Below are 16,470 nucleotides of genomic sequence, written 5' to 3' on the forward strand. Positions count from 1 at the left end.
TGAAAATATGTTTTATTTGGCACGTATAGAATTTAAAGAAGAAAACTGAGCCAACATTTGAAAATTAAGATGTTTTACATGGAAATCTAGTTTTCCGGTTTCTCTTGAAAAAATCAGAAGATAGAGCAACACTGAGTCCACATTCTTGCCTGGCAGTAATCTGCTAGGGCCAAATGGAGGCTGCTCCTTAGTCAGGGCATCCATTCTCAGTTTGCCAGGGTCCATCTGGCCTTCTTTACTCATTTATTTGATCTGCTCAGCCCTGTAGGCATTTTGATTGGTAGCCCCTCTAGACAGCTGGAAACTGTCTATGGCTGGCACAGAACTAGAAATTAATCAGTGAATCCCCCGCTATTTCTTTACATCATTTTTTCTTATTTGGACAAAGAAAAAAAATCTAAGTTTGTGTTTATCTATGGTAGCTATTGGATAACTGATTTTTCACTTTGAGAAGTGAATTGAACAAGTCCTTTCTGTCAGTCCGGATAGACTAGGTTAGGCTGTGGTAACAATCCCCAAATCTCAGTGGCTTAAAACAACAAAGGTTTATTTCTTGCTTACTCACACAAACCTAGACACAAAATGAAAACACTCTACTGTTTTCACACGCATGGAGACAGACATGAGTGCATAGGTACGTACAGAATCATGGAACCCTGGGATGTAAACTCATGCAAACACGTTTATAGATGCTGGTCAGCTTAAATAGCACAACTTTCTCTTTATTGAGGATTTCAAGAGATCCCAGGACCCAAGAAGGGTACAAGAATATCCACCGTCAGCCAAGGAAATGCCCACACTACCAAAGGAACTGAAAGCTAATGAAGCACCTGAAAGCTTAAACAAACAAACAAAAAAGCCCAAAGCTTGTACTACATTAAATTCCATGCATAAATCCCTAAGTAAAACACTAAATATACAGTGCCAGCAGGCTGTCACCTCCCTGCCACAGCAAGTCAGCCTCCATCTCCAGGTTTCTAGCTCAGGAGGGAGACAGACCCCAGACGGCCAATATGCAGAGCAACGGAGGGGGCTGGGCTGGGTCGAAGACCCGGACCAACAGGTTGGAATCCTCTTCCTCCAGCAGGAGCTACAGGCAAGAAGGAACGGGGAGGATCAGGTCACATCCGTTTTTTCTCCTAGCAACCCCCTCTTTTTACGGAATCCAATCCAGGTCTCATCATTGTTCTCCTGGATGATTTCACAGACCTCCTTGCTAATTTTTCCACCTCTAGTCTTGCCTCCTCCAAACCCTCCATCAAAGCCATCTACTTGTCTTTCTAAAGCTCAGAGTCTCTGAATTTGTCCTTGCTTAGTTCAGAAACGTTCCCTGGCTCCCCTTCATGTACAGTTGCTGGTCTAGACACCTAAGCCTGGCATGCCGGGTCTCCAGTATCAGAAGCCTCTCCAGCCTCCTTTCCTCTGTTCTAGCAGTTGCTCCAAGCCAGTTTGTCTGATTCAGTATTTGGACAGGAGAATTCGCAGCTTTCCCTGTCTGTCCCCCTAGGTGTTTCTCACTCTTCAAGGTTCCTCCAGTCTTCTCCAGGTTTGTCACTGAGCCTTGTGAAGGCATCCAGGTTCCCCAACTAGAATGGAAGCTCCTTGAAGGCACTTATCAGACCTCCTCCCAGGCCAGACCCCACACCAGACTTCAGCAGGCAGCCTGGGTCCAGAGACAGAGTGTTGGGTTCCCTACCACTGTCTCGCTATATGCCCTTGGGCAAGTCCCTGCCTTTCTCAGGGCCCCACTTTCCTTGATATCAAGAAATTTGCTGTCAAGTGCCAAACTGATAAAATGGATTCACTGAATAACTCTCAACTGCAATCTCAGGGGCCAGGCTGAGGAGCTTGGGGTCCTGGGCCTGAAGATGTTCAACCTGCTGACCCCCTCATCTCCTTGGTTAGTCCCTGTGTACTTTAGTGACCTCCATTTCCCAGCCATCCTATCTCATCCTCTCCTTTCATGGAACACATTACCTGGTGGGCCACAGGGGTGAAGCAGGGAGATCCAGGCAGGGTTAGGGGGCACAGAAGGGGTCACACGAGGAGCCTGGGACGAATCTTTCAGTCCCACGAGGGCTTCAGCTGCCTCTTGCTGCAGCTGCCGCTCTGAGGGGGCAGATGTCCGGGCCAGGCGAGAGGCTCCAGAGGCCTGCAAGGGAAAAGGAGACAAGCAGACTGGGAACCCCATCTTCTGCCTACCCTCTAAGTGTTCCTCAGCCCCCACTTCCTTCAGTTTCCTGCTTTTCCCTTTCCCAGGCTCAACCTCCTCCCAGGACCCTAGATCCCACTTCTTTCCCAGGACCTGTGGCTGTAGCTGAAGAGGGTCTGGGGTGCCACAGGACTGGAGTATCAGAGTTGAGTGTCTAGAAACAAGGAGAGAAGATGCCAGGGTGGTTAAACACATGAACAGACATGCACACATTGAAAGAGGGGCAGGGTTTTGCCTTGTTTTTATCTGGGAATCTGAGAGCCATGGGCCATTAAGCTGTGTCTTGATTTATTTTGTTTTCAGTAAAGTAAAAATCCTTGCTAGCTTTTTCCTCCCAGGGCTACTGTGAGGATTATGGGAAATCACTGGTGTCTTTTTTTCTCTTTTTTTTGAGACAAGGTCTTGCTCTGTCACCTAGGCTGGAGTGCAGTGGCTGTGTGATCATAGCTCACCATAAGCTTGAATTCCTGGGCCTACACCATCTTCCCACCTCAGCCTCCTAAGTAGCTAGGAAAACAGGTGTGTACCACCATTCCTGGCTGTTTTAATTTTTTTTGTAGAGACGAGGTCTCACTCAGTTACTCAGGTAGTCTCAAACTCTTGGCCTCAAGCAATCCTCCCACCTCAGTCTCCCGAAGTGTTGGGATTATAGGTGTGAGCCACCAGGCCCCGTTGTATTTCAACTACAAAAACACTAATGATCGCAACACCCAAATCCAACCCACTTATAAAAATAATCAACCACACCCTCACTGACCTACCCACCCCATCTAACATTTTCATATGATGAAACTTTGGCTCACTCCCCACCTGATATCAGTTTTTTTTTTTTTTTTCTTTTTTTTGAGACGGAGTCTTGCTCTGTCACCCAAGCTGGAGTGCACTGGCCAGATCTCAGCTCACTGCAAGCTCCGCCTCCCGGGTTCACGCCATTCCCCTGCCTCAGCCTCCCGAGTAGCTGGGACTACAGGCGCCCGCCACCTCGCCCGGCTAGTTTTTTGTATTTTTTAGTAGAGACGGGGTTTCACCGTGTTAGCCAGGATGGTCTCCATCTCCTGACCTTGTGATCCGCCTGCCTCGGCCTCCCAAAGTGCTGGGATTACAGGCTTGAGCCACCGCGCCCGGCCCTGATATCAGTTTTTAAAAAAACACCTAGAAGACTGGGATTACTGTCCCTGCCCTATCAGAGTCTGGGTCCCATTCCCCCAGTTCCCCAATCCCCATAGAACTTGAAGGAGAGCTTGGCTCACCTTTGGGAAGCTTTCCCTAATGTCCTCTGGCCCCTCTCCTGGGTTTCTGAGGCTCTCACCATCACTGCGCCCCCATATCAGCAGGCAATCTTACCCCATCAAATCTGTCTAAGCAGATATAACAGCTACCATTAAAGGGTCTATTCCATACATTATTGCTAATTCTTTTTATTTATTTATTTATTTTTGAGATGGAGTCTTGCTCTGTTGCCCAGCCTGGAGTGCAGGTGGCAATCTCAGCTCACTATAAGCTCCACCTCCCGGGTTCACGCCATTCTCCTGCTTCAGCCTCCCAAGCAGCTGGGACTACAGGCACCCGCCACCACGCCTGGCTAATTTTTTTGTATTTTTAGTAGAGACGGGGTTTCATCGTGTTAGCCACGATGGTCTGGATCTCCTGACCTCGTGATCTGCCCGCCTCGGCCTCACAAAGTGCTGGGATTACAGGCTTGAGCCACCGAGCCCGGTCCATTACTGCTAACTCTTACAACAACCAGAGAGGTAAGTAATAGTGTCTCCAATTTACTGATAGAAAAACAGGCTCAGAGAGGTAAAGATAATTGTCCAAAGCATCATAGCTAGGAAATGGCAGTACTAGGAGAGCTCTGCCTTGCCTATTAGTCAGAGACCTTTTCATCTTTATTATCCACTGGGGTTGGACATCAGCATTGTGGTTGGACACAGCACAGGCTTAGGTTCATGATACACATCCTTCTCTCCCTACTCACGTGCGGGGTTGGCTAGGGGGCCCTTGGGGCTCTCCAGAAAGAGGAGCTGTCAGTACTGGGTGAGATCCTGGGCAGGTGGTGAAGGGCCCATGAGTGGGCAGCTGGAGGGAGGTGCCAGGGTCAAAGCCTAATGAGAATAAAAGAATGCAGAGTGTATAGGGGTCAAGGTCATAGTTTCTTTCCTCCCTCTCCCCATGTGTGCTTTCTTCCTCTTCCCTCTCCAATATGTGGCAGATTGGCACTCAAATATCTGTTGAATGAATGTTGAATTATCATCTTACCAGGGAAGGGAGGCAGAGAGAGAGCAGGTTCTTGGTACAGCAAGCGGCACACCACTGGTGGTGGCATGGAGAGGCCTGGAGGCAGCCAGTGTCCAGGAACCCAAGGGCCAGGAGGCACTGGAGTCCAGGACAAGGGCAAGGCTTCCGGGGGACGGCTGAGCAGCAGAGGCCCACAGGAGTTCTGTAGGGGCAGAGGGCACACACTGGAGTTGGGTACAAGGCTGAAGAAGGACTGAGTGTATTCTGGGATGCGGGCAGAACCCCAAAACTTTAGAGCTGGGAGGCCCTCATTTTCCTCTCATTTTGCCTAGAGAAGAACAGTGATTTGACCAGATTACACAGCAAACTGGGGCTGGGGCTAGAACCCAGGTGTTGAGGGCACAGAAGAAAAGGTCTGGATAGGAACTAGGGTGGGGGACACTTTCTCAGGCCCCAGCCTCTCCTTACCTTCCCAGGAGGTGTTGGTGCCAGCAGGACTGCCCCATGGGGGGTCTGAGGCTGGGGTGCTATGTTCTCCTTTCCAGCTGTGAAGGACCAGGGAGAGCTCTAATAAGCCCTTTCTCCTGACTCCTATCCTACCCCAACCCCAGACAGTTCTCATCTTCCCCATTTAGCCCTTTTTTTTTTTTTTGAGATGGAGTCTTGCTCTGTTGCCCAGGCTGGAGTGCAGTGGCGTGATCTTGGTTCACTACAACTTCCACCTCCCAGGTTCAAGTGGTTCTCCTGCTTCAGCCTCCTGAGTAGCTGGGACTACAGGCGTGCGCCACCAAGCCCAGCTAAGTTTTGTATTTTTAGTAGAGACGGGGTTTCACCATATTGGCCAGGATGGTCTCGATCTCTTGACCTCGTGGTCTGCCTGCCTTAGCCTCCCAAAGTGCTGGGATTACAGGCGTGAGCCACTGCGCCTGGCCTCTAGCCCATTTTTGACCCACAGAACTTGCTGCATTCTCTCAACGCTGGGGAAGCCGAGGCTGAGGGAGTAGAAACCCTTAGTTCAAGGTTGCACACCAATTCAGCAACAGGGCTGGGCCTCTTTTTCCCACATCTGGCTCCTACACCCAAACCCCTGCCCTGTCGCTGGTTAGAGACACTCACAGGGGACCTGTGGTCGAGTGGTTCCCTTTCTGAAGTGGTTGGGAGCTTTGGGAGAGGCTTCCCCTCTCCTCATCAGGTGCTTCTTTAGCTGCGCTTCCTGCTGCCTACGCAAGGCCACCTGGGCAGCCATGACCCTGCGGCGCTCCCTAAAAGTGGGGAGTTGTGAGTCAAAGGTCAGTCACCCTTTGGAGGAGGCCCATCCTCCTCCCCTCCTAGACCTCATACTCACAGGATGAGGACACATTTGTGACACTCGCAAGCCTGGAAGAGGCAGAGGCGCTTGTGGCCCTTGAGGTGGGCGGTGACACCGTGGTTGCGGCAGCGGGCGCAGGTTGGAGAGCGGCTGATGGCTCTCCTGGGGATCAGCTCTGTGCCCTGGGGGTCTCTGGTCTCATCCCGGGGGGTAGAGTCTGAGGGGCAGTGGTAGCCAGCAGGCATGTCACTGGGTTCCATGGATCTAGGGGTAGGAGTGGAGGGTGAGCATAGCCACACCACTGCACTCTAGCCTCAGTGACAGAGCGAGATTCCGTCTCAAAAAAAAATTTTTTTTTTAAAAAGTGTTTTTATTTATTTATTTATTTATTTATTTATTTATTTATTTATTTATTTTGAGGCGGAGTCTCGCTCTGTCGCCCAGACTGGAGTGCAGTGGCCGGATCTCAGCTCACTGCAAGCTCCGCCTCCCGGGTTTGCACCATTCTCCCGCCTCAGCCTCCCGAGTAGCTGGGACTACAGGCGCCCGCCACCTCGCCCAGCTAGTTTTTTTTTGTATTTTTAGTAGAGATGGGGTTTCACTGTGTTAGCCAGGATGGTCTCGATCTCCTGACCTCGTGATCCGCCCGTCTCGGCCTCCCAAAGTGCTGGGATTACAGGCTTGAGCCACCGCGCCTGGCCTATTTTTATTTTTATAGAGACAAGGTCTCACTATGTTTCCCAGGCTGGTCTCGAACTCCTGGGCTCAAGTGATCCTCCTGCCTTGGCCTCCCACAGTGCTAGGATTACAGGCATGAACTGCTGTGCCTGGTCTTCTTTATTCTTTCAGTTCAAACATTCTTTTCTTTCAATCCAAACACCTTCCCACCCACACACACATCCCAGGTTCTGGCCTACTCATGTCCTTCCATACCGCTTCAGCGAGTCCTACACTACCTTTTCACAAGCACCCTGTTCCATCCCAACAGTGTTTCCTGGCATCCTCTTCAATAATGCTCACCCCACTGTCATGCATTTATCCAATGCCTACCAGTAGTTTTATGCCCCTTTCAATTCTTAGTTCAATTTCAATTCTTAGTTTCATCTATGCCCTGCAAAGCAACTGCCTCCTTGCATTTCTTCAGTCTTATTTTGTTCTTGTACCCCTTTAAATCAGAACCCTCTCTTACACCCCCAATAATTACATTCTTCTCACGGATTCCCTGCTCCACTTTCTTTTTTTTTTATTGACAGGGTCTCCCTCTGTTGCCCAGGCTGGAGCGCTGTGGCGCGATCATGGCTCACTGCGGCCTCCACCTCCTGAGCTCAAGCAATCCTCCCGCTGCAGCCACCCGAGTAGCTGGGACCACAGGCTGGACCCACTGCGCTCGGCTCCCTTGTCCCACTTTCTTTCTTTTTTTTGTTTTGAGATGGAGTCTCGCTCTGTAGCCCAGGCTGGTGTGCAGTGGTGCGTTCCCGGCTCACTGCAATTTCCGCCTCCTGGGTTCAAGCAATTCTGCCTCAGCCTCCCGAGTATCTGGGATTACAGGCCTGTGCCACCATGACCGTCTAATTTTTGTATTTTTAGTAGAGACAGGGTTTCACCATGTTGGCCAGGCTGGTCTTGAATTCCTGACCTCAAGTGACCTGCCTGCTTCGGCCTCCCAAAGTGTTGGGATTACAGGCGTGAGCCACCACACCCGCCACCTGCCCCACTTTCAAGTTATTTTCCTTCACTCCTTCATTCATTCCACACATCGTTACTGAGCCCTGTCATGTGCTAGGCCCTGATCTTGGCCAAAAACCTTCTCCTCGGGGCACTAATGTCTCTCTTGTGCCCACACATTATTCAGGTTTTTGCGTAAACCCGTGCAGTTGCTGTGTCCAGCACTTCCTGCCCCTGTGCCCACTCCTAACAATTAATTTCATGCATTCCCCCCTCCCCCCTTCCCGTGCCCCAGGGAGCGAGTGCAGCACGGGGAACGCGCCAAGGGGCCCGCGAGGCGGGGAAGGGGAGAGGGGGCGCGAGGGCGGGAGGGGCGCGAGGGGCAGGCGAGGGGATGCCTGGGGTAGGGAGTCCAGCTAACAGGGAGGAGGACGGAAAGGCAGGAGGGGCCGTGTTCGTGCAGCTGGTTCACGGTTACCACAGCCTCCAATGGAGTCAGATTCAGTCAAGCAGATGCCCAAGGTCACTGCGAGAAAGTGGCCAGAGGAACGGCCACGCTCGCGCTGCTTTTCTTGCCCTGTCTCACAAGGACCAATGAACTTCAAGCATCGCCTCTGTCCGCCCAGGTGGACGACCAATGCGGTTTGAGATTCTGAACTGATGTCCCGCCCCTTCCCTTCTGCCAGCTTCTTGGCGCGCAAGTCTATCAGTCCTGCCAATAGCGCTTCGAGTTGAGTCTCGCGCCACCCCTGCCCCTCCCTCCTTGCGTCCTGCCTGGCCAGACTGTCTTTCCTCTTTCAAGGCAGGTGGCCAATGGGGCGTCGAGTACTCTCCCTCTTGCACTGAGGCTGGCCCCTCCCCCCAGGAACGGCCCGCCTGGCCCCGCCCCTGGGGCGTTGACTAAGCCCGGTCTGCCCACGGGTAGCCTTGCTTCTGGCCTTTGCTTGCCTTCTACCTCGACTTCGCGAGTGGCCTGTTTTTGCTGCGTGGACGCCCGCGTTTTCTATTATTTCTCTTCCGGTGCCCCACAACTCCTGAGCTACCCTTCCTTTATGCGTTCTCTCCCAGCCCTGTGATTTCCCTGCTTGCTTAGCGGGCCCTCCTTCCTCAAATTGCACCCCTTTCCTTGTGTCTCCCAAGCTGCCTTTGTGTCGGTTGTGATTTTCCTAATCTCTGATTTTCCCTTTCTCTCGAACCTATTTTCTCCCGTGCTTCATTCCCTGATAGCCTGGCCCCTTCCCCGCTTCCTTCGCTACCCGGGACGCCTCTAGTTTTTCTGAATTTCCGGCTGGCTCCACGGTCCGCGTTCATCTTCCTCAAGAGTTCACCCCTCTGGGGGCTTCTCTGTGTAATCGTCGCCTTCTCTGGGTATCTCTGTGAGCTCTGTCTCACGCCATCCGCCATCTTCTCTGCTTTGGCCCCTTTTCTCTGTGCAGCCCACTCTGTGTCCCTTTTTCCGCCCTCAGAGATCGACTCCTCTTGTCCCTGAGAACCCCGCCTTTGTGCCCCACTCCTCATTTTCCTACGCCTCCCTCTCTCTGCTGGTCCTCTGTCTCCCTGCAAGGTTCCATTCCATCAATTTGTTTGTCTTTTGTAGGGGTGGCATCCCCTCTTGACTACTGCTCCATCCTTTTTTTTTTTTTTTTTGCTTGAGAATTTCAGTCTTTTCTGGTTTCGTCTCCACTTGTACTCAGCTCGTTGGGTCCAGTTGTTCTGCATCTCAGGCTGGCGTGTGCCATATTCTCTGATTGGCCTAGTCCCCGCCGCCGTGAGATCCTTTGTCAGCCTTCCTTTCTCTTTCCTGTGTCCCAGCTTTTCTGTGGGTCTTAGCACCTTTCTTGGCCACAGATTTCTGGGTTACAGAGCACGTGTGTCTGAGGCATTGCAGACAGAAAAGGGTGGCCGACGTGACCTCTAGCTGGACTGCTGGGCAGGGGAGCTGTCCTAGATAAAATTGGAAAGGTTGGGTGGCGCTGATCTGGGGTGGGGTGGCGTCAGGGGAGGCTTAAAGGCCAGCTAAAGAGGATGAACTTGATCCTTTAGGTAGTGGAGAGAGAGTAAGAGGAAGTGGGTGTGGGAGGGAGGGATGGTGGTGGAGGAACAGGGTAACTAACAATTATAAAGAGCTTAGCATTTGCCTAACACTTATGATAATAATTTTATTGACCCTATGAGTTGTATTATACTCTATTTTATAAACAAGGTAGTAGGCTCTGAGTTCAACAAATTGTACAGCTAGTAAGGGAAGGGGTAAAGATTCTAACCTGGGTCTCTGAGGCCAAGGTCTATGATCTTTGTACCCCCTCCTACACTGTTATTTTCCACCAATTCCCCACTTTCATTCCCTAACCTTCTTATAGGCAGTTTTTATTCTGAGGTGGTTAATAATATGTATCTTTTGGTTTGTGTGTGTGTTCTCCCAGGATGCGTGTAGTGTTTTTTTATTGTTTTTTTTTTTTTTTTTTTTTTTTTTTTTTTTTTTTTTAAGAGATGGAGTTTTCCCATATTGGCCAGTCTGGCCCCAAACTCCTGGCCTGAAGTGACCTGCCTGCCTCGGCCTCCCAAGGTGCTGGGATCACAGGCATGAACCACGACACCCAACCTGTATTTGAGTTTTTAATTTATGCAAGTGATACTGTGTTATCTACTATTTAAAATGATCAGCACTCTGCTTTTACAATCTATCCATGTATACATTCTGTCATTCTGTCATCATGCGTACATTTTTTTTTTTTTTTAAGATGGAGTTTCACTCTTACTGCCCAGGCTGGGGTGCGATGGTGTGATCTCGGCTCACTGCACCCTCCACCTCCTGGGTTCAAGTGATTCTCCTGCTGCCACAGCCTCTTGAGTAGCTGGGATTACAGGCTCCCACCACCACACTCGACTAATTTTTGTACTTTTAGTAGAGTCGGGGTTTTGCCATGTTGACCAGGCTGGTCTTGAACTCCTGACCTCAAGTGATTGGCCCGCCTCAGCCTCCCAAAGTGCTGGGATTACAGGCGTGAGCCACTGCACCCTGCGTCACATCCTGTGTACGTCTAATCAACTGCTTCCAACTCCTGTGTGATAGTCATAGTGTACATCCCCAGCATGTTTTGCATTCACTTGGTCTCAGAGAGGGAAGCTCCCATTGTCTCAACCTACCATCACCACAATAATGCTGGATTCGCTGGGCACGGGAGCTCATGCCTGTAATCCCAGCACTTTGGGAGGCCTAGGTGGGTGGATTGCTTGAGCCCAGGAGTTTGATAACAGCTGGGGCAACATGGAAAAACCCCATCTCTACAAAGGTGGGTGTGTTGGCACACACCTGTAGTCCCAGCTATTTGGGTGGCTGATGTGAGAGGATTGCTTGAGCCTGGCAGGTGGGGACTACAGTGAGCACAACTGCCCTCCAGCTTGGGCAACAGAGCAAGACCCTGTCTCAGAAAATGCTCCATTATTGTGCATGTTCCTTTGTAGATGAAGGTGGAAATTTTTGAAATACCTATGTAGGGTATACTAGAAATGGTATTCATAAACCCAATTTGACCGTGTAGTGTCAGACCCCTGCAATGCTGCTTTGGGCCCGAGATCCTGGTCAGAACTCTTAGCTCCTGTGTTTCTCAGAGTCCAGAAATAGTGTCTTATTCCCCAACCCTCCAAATAATCCCATGAGCAGCAGGGGCCAAAGGTTGCTTTATCCCCACATTCCTGCCAACACTTGACTTTTCCCCTCTTTCTGATCCTTAGCAGTATGATAGATGTACAGTTGAGGGATTGCATTTCTCTGGTTATTGTTGGGTTTGTGCATTTCTTCACTGTTTCTGTTTATTTGTTTGTTTGTTTGTTTGTTTGTTTTTTGAGACAGGGTCTTGTTCTGTTGCCTGGGCTGGAGTGCAGTGGCATGATCTCGGCTCACTGCAACCTCCAGCTTCTGGGTTCAAGCGATCCTCCCGCCTCAGCCTCCCTAGTAGCTGGGGCTACAGGCACACACCACCATGCCTGGCTAATTTTTGTATTTTTGGTAGAGACAGTGTTTCACCTTGTTGGCCAGGCTGGTCTCGAACTCCTGACCTTGTGATCTGAGGCTAAAGCAATCCTTCAACATTAGCCTCCTGAGTAGCTGGGACTACAGGCACCTCCAGGCTTGGCTAATTTTTAAACTTTTTTTTTTTGGTATAGACAGGGTGTTGCCCAGGCTGGTCTCAACCTACTGACCTTGAGCAATCCTCCTGGCTCAGCCTCCCAAAGCACTGGAATTACCAGCATGAGCCACTGTGTTGCCCAGGCTGGTCTTGAACTCCTGACCTCAAGGGATACTCCTGGCTCAGCCTCCCAAAGCACTGGGATTAGAGGCATGAGCCACTGTGCCGGCCTGCATGTTCTCCCTTGATCAGATTTGCCAGGGAACTACCTCAATCTTTTCATAAAATGGGTCTTTTTTGTAATGATGTTTGATGTTTACTATTTCATTGATTTCTGCTATCATCCTTATTTCCATTATTTTTTTGGGTAGGAGAGATTTGCTTTGTTGCTCCTTATACAATTTCTTGAGCTAATTCATGAACATATTTATTTTTTAATGCTTCATATTTCCTGATACATGTATTTAAAAGTATAAATTTACTTCTAAATACTGCATTAGCTGTGTCTCAAATTTTGATGTATATATTTTAAAAACCCTTTAATTTTGAAATGATTATTGGCTTACAGGAAGTTGCAAAAGTGGTACATAGAGTTCCTTGAATCCTTCCTCCATCTTCCCTATAGGGGCATCTTATATAACCATAGTATATGAGCAGGAAATTGACATTTGTACAATACTGTTTGTATAATCTCTACTCACTACAACCTCCATCCACGGGGATCAAGTCGTCCTCCCACCTCAGCCTCCCAAGTGGCTGGGACCACAGGTGCACGCCACCATGCCTGGCCAATTTTTGTATATTTTGTAGAGATGGCGTTTTGTCGTGATGCCTGGGCTGGTGTACAGTACTGTTTAACTAGACTTCAGACCTTACTCAGTTTTCAGCAGATTTGACATGCACTTATGTGTGTGTGTGTGTGTCTGTATCTATGTCTGTGTGTGAATGTGTGTGTTATGTAGTATGTTTATTATTATTAAGTTCTAAATACTTTTTTTTTTTTAAATGGAGTCCCTGTCTGTTGCCCAGGCTGGAGTGCAGTGGCGCGATCTCAGTTCACTGCAACCCCCGCCTCCTGGGTTCAAGCGATTCTCATGCTTCAGCCTCCTGAGTAGTTGGCACTATAGGCTTGTGCCATCACCCCTGGCTAATTTATATTTTTTAGTAGAGATGGGGTTTTACCATGTTGGCAGGCTGGTCTTGGACTCCTGACCTCAGGTGATCCGCCTGCCTCAGCCTCCCAAAGTGACGGGATTACAGGCATGAGCCACTGCTCCTCACCTCAGTTCTAAATACTTTTAAATTTCCATATTGAACCAAGGGTTATTTAGTGATATGTTAACTTACACACACACACGCACACGAGTTTGAAGCATCCATTTGTTGCTCTGATCTCATTGCCTCTGGCTGGAGAACAGCCTGCATTATCAATAAGCCAGGATTCTCTGCTCAGCACCTTGTCCAATGGGAGGACATAAATGGGAGAGTGAGAGTCCTGCTTTGAGAAGCTAACATGGTGGGTGGTGCAGGTTAGACTGGAGGGCAGATAGTGGAGATGGGAAGACCTGTGATCCAGAAGGTCTGAGGGAGCCTATGTCCCAGAAGCTGACGCAATCAACTTTCTGCTCCAGAAACAGTGACCCAGAGACAAGTGGACAAAGAATTTGGGGACTGACGGGAACTGAGCTTGGGATCCAGACTGAAACTGATTTCAGACTGACCTCTAGCACCCAGGACCCAGACACAGGACCATGGGACCCCAGCATTTGAGACTTGTGCAGCTGTTCTGCCTTCTGGGGGCCATCTCCACTCTGCCTCGTATGTCCTGTGGGGCTGGATGCTATAAGACCCAGAAAGGTGGGAGGCTGGATTCATGTCACTGGTGGAAGGAGGGCTGGGTATCTAGGTTTCGCTGGGGACAGGACCTATGGGGACTGAACTCTTGGTTAGCAGTTCAAGGGCTCAGAAGGTGATGTGAGGGGCCAATGACTGGGAGAACATTCTCTTTTTAGGGGTTGGAGCTCTTTTGTGCTATGAAGCCACAGCTTCAAGATTCAGAGCTGTTGCTTTCCATAACTGGAAGTGGCTTCTGATGAGGAACATGGTGTGTAAGCTGCAAGAGGGCTGCGAGGAGACGCTAGTGTTCATTGAGACAGGTGAAGCAGGTTAAGTTTCATCCATTTCCTTTTGCTTGCTCTTCTGACCTCCAGCTCCGCTCCCAGCACCCAGGGACTCTAGACTGGAATTCCACATAGTTACTATATATATATATATACAAATTTTTTTTGAGATGGGGAGTCTTACTATGTTGCCCAGGCTGGTCTCAAACTCCTGAGCTCAAGTGATCTGCCCACCTTGGCCTCCCAAAGTGTCAGGATTACAGGCATGAGCCCCTGTGCCTGGCCATTATTTATGTTCTGGATAATGTCAGACACTGGCAGGAGAGGAGCACAGCTCCACTGGTTGTGGTGTGGGCTGGATAAGTGGGTAGAATGGAGGTGGACAGATCCCTGGATCCCTGGAGGAGGGCACAAGGGAGAGAGGAGTGGGGGCGGGGGTGGTCCTGCACAGGAAGAATGAGGAGATCCAGATGGAGACCCCAGCATCTGAGCCCTGTGCAGTTGCACTGAGTGGACACGGGTTGGGGAAGGAGGCAAAGATTGTGACAGGCAGGATGGGTGCAGAAAGAGCTGGGGGGAGGGAGGACTCTGGGTGAGGCCAGTGACACTGAGCTGAGCTCTCTCAATCCTCTGCTCCTCAGGGACTGCAAGGGGAGTTGTGGGCTTTAAAGGCTGCAGCTCATTTTCGTCTTACCCCGCGCAAATCTCGTACCTTGTCTCCCCACCCGGAGTGTCCATTGCCTCCTACAGTCGCGTCTGCCGGTCTTATCTCTGCAACAACCTCACCAGTTTGGAGCCTTTTGTGAAACTCAAGGCCAGCGCTCCTAAGTCTATCATATCTGCTTCCCGTAGCTGCCCGACCTGTGTGGGCGAGCACACAGAGGATTGCCTCCCAAATTTTGTCACCACTAATTCTTGCCCCTTGGCTGCCTCTACGTGTTACAGTTCCACCTTAAAACTTCAGGCAGGTGAGAGGAGAGGAATTTTGTTCATCAAATGTCTACTCTGCCAGGTGCTGTCCAGCTGGTGGACAGAGAGGCTCAGAGAGGCTGGTGGGATCCGGAGATGGGATTGGGGTTGCAAGGGACAGGGCGCACGAATTCCAAGGAAGAAGGGGAAGGCGCCTGGTGCTAAGTCCTGGAGGGGAGAAAGGGTGTTCTGGGTGATGGGAGGGGCCCTGGAATAAGGCAGGGGACAAGAAAGAAAGGAAAAACAAAGCAAAACGCCAAAAAGACATAATCAAACGAACCAACATAACGAAAAAGAACCTAAAAACGAAATGAAAACAACAAGCCGCAGTCACAACCAAAACTAAGACGCGTGACAGACCGTCCCTAATTACGTGAAGCCGTCATGCAGGTCCACTGGCAGGAAGAAGTCCGTCCTTCCTTCAGGGGCCATCTTCCTTGCTTCTTTATCCTGGCTATTTCCTCGTCTCTCTCTCTCTTCTCGTTTCTCTCTTTCTCTCTTTCTCTCTTCTCTCTTCTCTCTCTCTCTCTCTCTCTCTCTTCTCTCTCTCTCTCTCTCTCTCTCTCTCTCTTTCTCTCTTTCTCTCTTTCTCTCTTTCTCTCTTTCTCTCTTTCTTTCTTTCTTTCTTTCTTTCATGGAATCTTGCTCTGTCACCCAGGCTGGAGTTCAGTGCTCCGATCTCGGCTCACTGCAACCTTTGCCTCCCCGGTTCAAGTGATTCTCATACCCCAGCCTCCTAAGTAGCTGGGATTCTAGGCACGTGCCACCATGCCTGGCTAATTTTTGTATTTATAAGGGAGATGGGGTTTTGCCATGTTGGCCAGGCTAGTCTCGACCTCCTGGCCTCAAGTCCTCAAGTGATCCACCTGCCTCGGCCTCCCAAAGTGCTGAGATTACAGGGGTAAGCCACTGCGCCTGGCTGAAGGCAGGGCTCTTGAGTCTTGAAAGTGTTCCTGACTTCTCCCTCTCTTCCTTACAGGGTTTCTCAATACTACCTTCCTCCTCATGGGCTGTGCTCGTGAACATAACCAGCTTTTAGCGGATTTTCATCATATTGGGAGCATCAAAGTGACCGAGGTCCTCAACATCTTAGAGAAGTCTCAGATTGTTGGTGCAGCATCCTCCAGGCAAGGTCCTGCTTGGGGTGTCTTCTTAGGCCTCCTGTTTGCCTTCAGGGACTGACCATCTAGCTGCACCCGACAAGCACCCAGACTCTTTCACATAACAAATAAAATAGCAGAGTTCCCTTTCTGCGTTGTCCTGTGGTCCATGAGAGTGCAGAGGTGAGGAAGGTGTGAGGAAGGCCAAGCATGTCCAGGGAGGTGGGGACCCAGGAAGAGGAGCCTGGCAAAGTGACAGTGTCCTGCCCAGCAACTAGGGTAGCTGAAATATTCCTTTTCTCCTTCCCCTTCCTCTGGAGGCTTGAGCTGCAGCCTGGGTTCAGCTACTGATCAGGGTCTGATTTCCGAGACCCTGGCCAAATCTCTCCCTTTTTATGGGCCTCAGTTTCCTCCTCTTTAAAAGAAAGGGTCTTATGAGTTAGAGAAGAGTCTCCACAGGCCAGTTCTTTTTTTTTTTTTTTCCTTTTTTTGAGATGGGGGTCTGTCTCACTATGTTGCCTGGTCCGGTCTTGAATCTTTGGCCTCAAGTGATCCTCCTGCCTCAGCCTCCCCAGTAGCTGGGATTTCACATGGGAGCTACTGTGTTTGGCCACCAGGGTGATTATTATCTGGGACTGCTTACTGAGTATCTACTCTGTATGCCAGACACTGTGCTAGTATCTGTGCTAGTGTTTTACATACAGGATATCATTTAATCCTCACAAGA

General features: G+C 50.1%; 2 protein-coding genes across 2 annotated transcripts; one reads left to right on the plus strand and one right to left on the minus strand.

Annotated features, from left to right (window-relative positions):
• Nucleotides 1-354: 354 nt before the first annotated feature.
• DMRTC2 (DMRT like family C2) lies at nt 355-8,003 on the minus strand. Its single transcript, XM_010380766.2, has 9 exons — nt 7,903-8,003; nt 5,796-6,023; nt 5,567-5,712; nt 4,919-4,995; nt 4,472-4,652; nt 4,191-4,317; nt 2,306-2,366; nt 1,978-2,152; nt 355-1,090 (listed from the first exon to the last, which is right to left on the minus strand). The coding sequence occupies exons 2-9, from the start codon at nt 6,017-6,019 to the stop codon at nt 978-980; spliced, it is 1,104 nt and encodes a 367-aa protein (XP_010379068.1). The 5' UTR covers nt 6,020-6,023; nt 7,903-8,003; the 3' UTR covers nt 355-977.
• A 304-nt stretch (nt 8,004-8,307) lies between these two features.
• Nucleotides 8,308-15,892, plus strand: LYPD4 (LY6/PLAUR domain containing 4). The gene is made up of 5 exons (XM_010380767.2): nt 8,308-9,386; nt 13,186-13,372; nt 13,567-13,710; nt 14,316-14,642; nt 15,623-15,892. Exons 2-5 carry the CDS (start codon nt 13,306-13,308, stop codon nt 15,823-15,825), a joined length of 741 nt encoding a protein of 246 aa, XP_010379069.1. The 5' UTR covers nt 8,308-9,386; nt 13,186-13,305; the 3' UTR covers nt 15,826-15,892.
• The last annotated feature ends 578 nt before the right edge of the window (nt 15,893-16,470 follow it).

The sequence above is a fragment of the Rhinopithecus roxellana genome, chromosome 12, assembly GCF_007565055.1.
Source record: "Rhinopithecus roxellana isolate Shanxi Qingling chromosome 12, ASM756505v1, whole genome shotgun sequence".
NCBI lineage: Eukaryota > Metazoa > Chordata > Mammalia > Primates > Cercopithecidae > Rhinopithecus > Rhinopithecus roxellana.

Bases quoted from the DNA above. Each gene is read 5' to 3' on its own strand.
- LYPD4 (XM_010380767.2), top strand. From the start codon at position 13,306: ATGGGACCCCAGCATTTGAGACTTGTGCAGCTGTTCTGCCTTCTGGGG. The intron at 13,373-13,566 runs GTATGTCCTGTG...TTCTCTTTTTAG, and splicing joins GGCCATCTCCACTCTGCCTC to GGGTTGGAGCTCTTTTGTGC. The intron at 14,643-15,622 runs GTGAGAGGAGAG...TCTTCCTTACAG, and splicing joins CACCTTAAAACTTCAGGCAG to GGTTTCTCAATACTACCTTC.
- DMRTC2 (XM_010380766.2), bottom strand. From the start codon at position 6,019: ATGGAACCCAGTGACATGCCTGCTGGCTACCACTGCCCCTCAGACTCT. The intron at 4,996-5,566 runs GTGAGTGTCTCT...GGTCCTTCACAG, and splicing joins CACTCGACCACAGGTCCCCT to CTGGAAAGGAGAACATAGCA. The intron at 4,653-4,918 runs GTAAGGAGAGGC...CTGCCCCTACAG, and splicing joins CACCAACACCTCCTGGGAAG to AACTCCTGTGGGCCTCTGCT.